General features: G+C 36.7%; 1 protein-coding gene across 2 annotated transcripts in view; it reads right to left on the reverse strand.

Annotated features, from left to right (window-relative positions):
• LOC106875299 (N-chimaerin) overlaps positions 1-7,456 on the reverse strand; it is a 139,133-nt gene that overhangs the window by 126,679 nt on the left and 4,998 nt on the right. For both annotated transcript variants that reach the window (XM_052968552.1, XM_052968553.1), the window contains exon 2: positions 5,258-5,319. In XM_052968552.1, the coding sequence (XP_052824512.1) occupies positions 5,258-5,261 (4 nt within the window). In that variant the 5' untranslated portion in view covers positions 5,262-5,319. The remainder of the gene's footprint in view (positions 1-5,257; positions 5,320-7,456) is intronic.

Below are 7,456 nucleotides of genomic sequence, written 5' to 3' on the forward strand. Positions count from 1 at the left end.
ACTTTGTTCTTTCAACAGACAGTTATATATATATATATATATATATATATATTTAAGTATATACAATAAAACAGCTTAGTAAATAACTTAACAACGCACTTTGTGTTCAGTAATTGAATATATGTATATAATATAAATAATATATATATATATATATATATATGCATATATCCATACATATATGTACATACCTACATCTATATGTATACATACATGCATATATGGGTACAGGACATCACAAAAAACGTTCTGTCTCCAAGTAAGTTTTATCTATCTATCTCTATCTATCTATCTATATATATATATATACACATATGTACATATATGTATATGCTTACATATATGGGTACAGGACATCACAGAATGTAAACAACACAAAATATGAAATACGAACATTTTTTTGCAAACAACAAAAGAAACAAATGGAAAACAAGACAAGTAACATAAAGAACGACCCTTCATCAGTCGTTGGCTGTTTTTCTACTCCGTATTTCGAGCAATCGCTTGCAAAAAAAGGATCGTATTCCCTGTTTTCGTATTTCATGTTGTTTACATCCTGTGACGTCCTGTGACCATATATGCATATGTATATATACATATATATTATTTATATTATTATATGATTGAACGCTACGCATCCATTTCCAAGTAAGTTTTATATATATATATATATATATATATATATATATATATATATATATACATACATACATACATACATATATACATACATACATATATACATACGTATATATATATCTATATATATATTCTTTTATTTGTTTCAGTCATTTGACTGTCGCCATAGATCTCAATGCTAGACCAAAATAAATACTAGGATTCATATGAACGATCACATCTTTGAAAGCAGGGACCCCAACATGGCTGTAGTATAATGACTGAAACCAAGAGAAAATGCACACAAAGACAATAAAGACAATAAAGTGGATAAAATTTAGAGGTAAACAGAACATTAGAATTGATTGGTTGAAGTTTTGGAATATTCTGCTAGAGAAGTTGATAAACTGTTTCTTTGAGCAGGGCATATAACTTCCTTTTTCTGAAGGTACCTTATTGGAAAATAGGTGACTGGGTCTTTACTATCAAACTGTCATGAATTTGAAGCTTTGACATACTAATTCAAATGTATAACTGGAATAGTCTAACTCATGAACTCATTTAACAAGGAAAATCAGAGAAGTTCCTATTCTAATGGATGTAGTTAATTATAAACTTATTTCTAAGAATTTGATTCAATATCTTTGTAGTGACAAACTATTACTAATCAAGTTTATGTCTTGACATCATTTTTTAACCTTCAGAATAAGGAAAACATTTTAAGAGGTGCCGGAAACAAATTATAGCTTCAATATCTTTTATAGCATATCTGTCAAACATCTGACACACAAATACGTTTTGACTTTATTTTTAAATATTCTAACAATGAGACATGTTTAAAAAACATCACATCAAGAACATTCTGAATCACAATCTCAGTGGGAAACCATTTCAATTCACAAGGTCACTGACATTGAAAAAAAGAGAAAACAAAAAATAATATAAAATATAATAAAAGTTTAATAAGTACATAGGACAAAACCTTATATTTTTTTTTCTTTTTTCTCACTGATACAGCATTTACCATCTTTTGGAACTTTCAGTTTCTCCATTCTAGGTTTTTTTAAATGTCACCATTGATCAATAACTTTAGATAATATTCTTTTTGCATTTATCAAATAATTATCAAGAATTATTTTATTGTTGATTTGGCCACCAGCTCATCTATGATCACACTGGTTTATGATCAAAAAGCATTCCAACCATGGCCATTTCGTTTTTTGTATATCTATTACTAGTGTCCAGTCTAGCCTCCTTTATTTAAGATAAATATTCCCAGTATATTGAGTGATTACATAGAGGTATCCTGTTCGTTTGTACTCAAGTTCTAATTTCTTCTTACATTTTCTATTGTATCTATTTTATTCAAGATAGAAGTGAGTGCTTTGAGGAGATTTTGCTACTGTTTCTAGAAGCCAAACACTAATAGAAGCACTCATCAGTTCATTATTGTAAAGTTTCCCCCTTTTTTTAAAAAAAAAAATCATGCTGTTAGCAGATTTGAGTTATTTCCCCTAGCTCATTTTTATTTTTAATTATGCAAATTAAACTGACAAAAATTTATTCATTACTCTTTTCCTCTGTGTAAAAAAAATTAGGTCAAATGATCAGGTAGGCTTGGTTTGACTATACCAGTGGTTATAGACCATGGCAGTAAAATACCTGTTTGTTATACTCACCCCCCTCACATTCATATGAAACTACCTCCTCCACCTGATCCACAGTCTGTATCCTCTTTTATTACCTTCCTTCTTGTGTCTTGAGAACCTCTGACATCCTGTCACCATCTCTATCATCTTTCCGGCTACTCTGACCCACCCTCACATAAAGCAGGGTAGTCTTGTATCTCCACTAAAGCAAAACACTTGGAGCTATCCCTCTTTCACACTTTAGCCTCTCAACACCTAGCATGGAACCATTGCTCCTACCCCTCTCAAATACTCCTCTCACCCTCATTTATTTGAGGGAGTTTTTCCTGTTTTCTTTCTTCTCATTCTTTTCTTGTCTTGCAAATTACTTGGTAACCTCACTAATGCTGGTAGCACACAAAACGGTAACCAGTAAAGTGTTTGGCATTGAGAAGGGCATCCAGCCATAGTATTCATGCCAAAACCAGCATTGGAGCTTGATGCAGCCCTGCTACTCCCCAGATCCTGTCAAACTGCCCAACTCATGGGAAATGAACATTAAATGATGATGATGATGATGATAATTGAAGTAAAATGATGCAATTACATTTTTAATAAATTGTAAAGATAATTGGAACCTTTCCTTTTGAAATGTTTTTGCATTATTGTATCCATTATCATCATTACATTCACTATCAATATTGACATAGGTTGGATGGTTCAACAGGAACTGACAGATCAGAAGACATCTTGCTCCTATGTCTCAGTTTTAGCAAGGTTTCCATGGCTGGATGCCCAACCTACCACTTATATAGAATGTACTGGGTACACTTTTTCATAGCCCCCAACACTAAGAGAGGTTAAAAAGTCCTCTCAATCTTGTATTGTGTCTGTTCAGTTTACCAGCCACTTTATACGATGTACTGGGTGCTTTCTGTCATGACATCACCACTAATAGACCATTCTCATGAAAGTTAAACCAAAACAGGTTTTCAAAACTGATTAGAATGCCCAGAAAATACCCCACTATATACATATAAAAGTCTATTGAAATGCTTCATATTTGATTAGACATCCATGTTGGGACCCAGATCTACACTATTTGGAAGGTATAGAAAATACTGAAAATGTCACAGCAAACTCATTAGCATTTTTCAAAATTCCAAGAGTAATGTAAATAAACACCATGAAGATTTTTATGCTGCTCTGGAGAAATTCTGAGGAACTAACAGTGAATATTTTTCTGGTGAAAAATTTATGTGCAATGTCACAATACATCAGACTTTTTGGATCCTCTTCAAAAACAATTCAACATACATTCAAGGTAAAAAAAATTTGTTTCAGATTTGCCTGGATAGTCAAACTCTCCTGTGTAAAATAAATGCAATTTTTTTGTAAATGCTCAAGATTTACAGCTTAGATATTTCACAATTTGTATTTCTGGCTGTCACATATGTCATCATGCAAGAATGGCCAATAAGGTTGGTTCATAACTCACAAGATTAGAGAGCAACCACAATTGAAAAGTAAAATAGGGGCATAAAAACTAAATGCTTTTAATAAGGGCATTGAGGATGATTTGATGGAACCAAAGGATAACCTGGAAACGTGTGAGAAACACATATGGATCTCACCTCTGAGTGTATGGAGTAATCATCTGACTGTTGGTATGTGAAACGTTAGCAGATGGGCATATTACAAAGGTAAGACTTGTAAAATATTTGCCAATATTGAAAAAGGAACATCATGAATCTGATAATAGATTTAAGCAAAAGTTGAAGAGGGGAAAAGTTGGAAAAAAATTTAGAAATAATGATGGATAACACCTAAATCCAGCTTATTAAATTTAATTAGTTTTTGAGACATGTGACAAATAAGTCCTCTGATTTGTCATTTCTTTTAACTTCAGGTCATTTTGACCCATAAGTTCATAATGGATTTATGAATAACAGAGAAAATAGTAATAATTTCATTGGCACCTGTGCCCAGTGTCACCTTATTGGCACGTGTAAAGACATTCGAGTGAGATTGTTGCCAGTGCCGCTGGACTGGCTCCTGTGCAGGTGGCACATAAAAGACACCATTTCGAGCGTGGCCGTTGCCAGTATCGCCTTACTGGCCTTCGTGCGGGTGGCACGTAAAAGCACGTAAAAGTGGTTGACGTTAGGAAGGGCATCCAGCTGTAGAAACTCTGCCAAATCAGATTGGAGCCTGGTGTAGCCATCTGGTTTCACCAGTCCTCAGTCAAATCGTCCAACCCATGCTAGCATGGAAAGTGGACATTAAACGATGATGATGATGAAATCAAAAAAATAGTAAGGTCGATGTCACTTTTACTGAATATGCACAACTGTAATTATGTTTGCTTTATGACCATATATATTTTAAGTTCAATACAACAGTACAGAGCCCTGGAGTTATTGTCTCCTACCATGGCATCAGGAAAGCCCTTATGAATAAAGTTTAGGCAGTGGCATAGCTAGGGTAAACAGCACCCAGAGGAAACCACAAAAATGCACCACCCCCACCACCAACTACAAAATCCATGATATTATACAGTACTTATTTGTTACAAGTAGTTAATGTTTTAAAGGAATATTTTAGGAACAAATACTGTTGAGCGTATTCCTTTGTGGCTGACAATATGTGCATCTCTGATCATGAGCAGGAGTAGTGGGGGAAGATCAAAGTCATGTGTTGAGAGGAGTTCTTTGGGGGTTTGAATAAATGCAACAAAAGCAAAGTTTGAAGGAAATATTAGCCATTTTTCATACTTTCTAGGGGTAAGCAAATAAGAAATAACAGTTGCTACCCAAAGATAAAAATCGTGTTACACAGTCTTATTCTTAAACACTCTGAAAAGTGCCAAGAGTACTTCAATGAATAAACAAATAAATCAAAAGAATTCACATTAAATGTGAAGTTATTAAGAAATATAGCATATATTAATAAAAGCATAACAAATAAATGTGCAGAAATATCTTTTTAGGAAAAATCAAAAATACACATACCCATAGCAACACATCTACACGTTACCGCAACCACGAGGTGTTTTACAGCAACCAAATGAACCCTGAATATGAAATATATGCAGGTAATAGATTATTAACATGACAACATAAGTAATACAGATCTTAAAATTATAAAAATAATAGTTCTTAAAAAGTAAAAAAAACTGATCATCAGTTAAACAAATTTCACTGTATTTAAAGAAGTCAGTGTGGTAGGAACCTTGCTTACGAACCACAAGGTTCTAGGTTCAGTCCCATTGTGTGACACCTTGGGCAAGTGTCTTCAACTATAGCCTCAGGCCGATCAAAGCTTTGTGAGTGGATTTGGTAGATGGAAATGGAAAGAAGCCTGTTGTATATATATGTATATATATCTATGAGTGTGTGTCTGTGTTTGTCCCCGCCATCCATTATTACTTGACAACTGTTGGTTTGTTTACATCCCTGTAACTTGGCGGTTTGGCAATAAAGTATCGAAACAATAAGTACCAGGCTTAAAAAATAAGTACTGGGGTTGGTTCATTTGACTAAAACTTCAAGGCGGTGCTCCAGCATAGCTGCAGTCTGATGGCTGATGGTGACAAAGGGCCTCTCGCTCAGAGTAAAAGGTAGACTGTATGACGCATGTGTACGAACAGCCATACTACATGGCAGTGAAACATGGGCCGTGATGATGATGATGATGATGATGATGGGTTCATCAGCTTCCCTCCAGTCTCCTCGGCTGATGTTTGTGCCGAAAGTGACTTTGGAATCCAAGTCGGTGGTGAAAGTTTCATGGGCAGAACTCACACGGGATGTTTTGTGCAGGTGAAGGATGTTGAAGATGCTCCTTTTTTCTGGGTTTTGCCTCCTTATTCTGTTGTCTATTCTGCTCGAAGTAGGTGGCTCCATTGCAAATAGCAGCAGCCCTCCAAGCTGTCCTATCCATGGTAATCTGTTGCCATGAGGATGGCCGGGTGTTAGCTAGCACCAAGGTCCATTCAAGCTGGTCTTTAAAATGGAATTTCGGACCTCCTCCGGTTCTTGTTCCGATTGCAAGTTCTCCATAGAGCATGATCCTTGAGAGATGAGAGGGCTCCATACACTGGACGTGACTGGCCCAGCGGAAACGATGGCGTAGAATGGTGGCTTTGACACTTGGTAGTGAGACACGACGAAGAACTTTGTTGTTGGTAACGTGATCTTCCCATTGTGTGTTGAGGATCTGTCATCGCATCGATTGCTGGAAGCATTCAAGAACGTTTGAAGTCATGTTGGTACGATGTCCAAGTCTCAGAAGCGTAGAGTTAGAGTTGACAGGACAATGGCATGAAAGACCATGATCTTTGGTCAGTGCGTGATAGTCAGTGTGAGATTAAAGAATACACGGCTGAGTCTGCCAAAGGTGGAGTGGACTGCTCCAATCTGGTTCTCCATGTCCCTTTCACACATGGGAATCTTTGAAAAGATGCTTCCAAGGTACGTGAAGTGTTCAGCTTCTACTAGAAGTTGGCCATTGATGCTACTAATGTTTGTGGGTGGACTGTTCTGGCCTGGTGCAGGTAGGATCCGTGCCTTGGTCTTTAATGTGTTTATCTGCATCCCGAAGCATTTGTAAGCTGCATTGTAAAGATCAGCCGTCCTTTGTAGGCCATCTATGGTCCAGCTCAGAGTGGCATACTCGTCGGCATACTGCATCTCATGGACTGAGATGGTGGAGGTCCATGTCCTTGCACAGAGGCGTGCAAGATTGAAAAGTCCACCATTCAAGCCATAGCGCATGTCGATGGAAGGCGAGGCTAGTGGGATTTCGTTGAACATGGCAGCCATGTACAAAGAGAAACAGGTAGGTGCTAGGATGCATCCTTGCTTAAGACCCCCAGTGATGGTAAATGGGTCTGTGAGGGCATTTTGATGGCACACCCTATCCACCATGCCATCAAAATATATATATTAAAGCCTTGAAGCTCTACTCTCTCCAACGCCGCCGTGAGCGGTACATCATTTGTACGATGTGGAAAATATACCGCCAGCATAGCCCAAATGACCTGAACATTAGTTTCAAGGTTCATCCAAGGCTGGGACCAAAAGCCATGCATCCCCTGCCCAATTCAGAATCACAATGTATAGGTACATTGCGACATAATTTCTTTTCCTCAACCGGCCAAGCCCTGTTTAACATTGTCCCGAAACAGATAAAAGAGGAAAAGGATCCTA

This window comes from Octopus bimaculoides, chromosome 6 (genome assembly GCF_001194135.2).
Source record: "Octopus bimaculoides isolate UCB-OBI-ISO-001 chromosome 6, ASM119413v2, whole genome shotgun sequence".
NCBI lineage: Eukaryota > Metazoa > Mollusca > Cephalopoda > Octopoda > Octopodidae > Octopus > Octopus bimaculoides.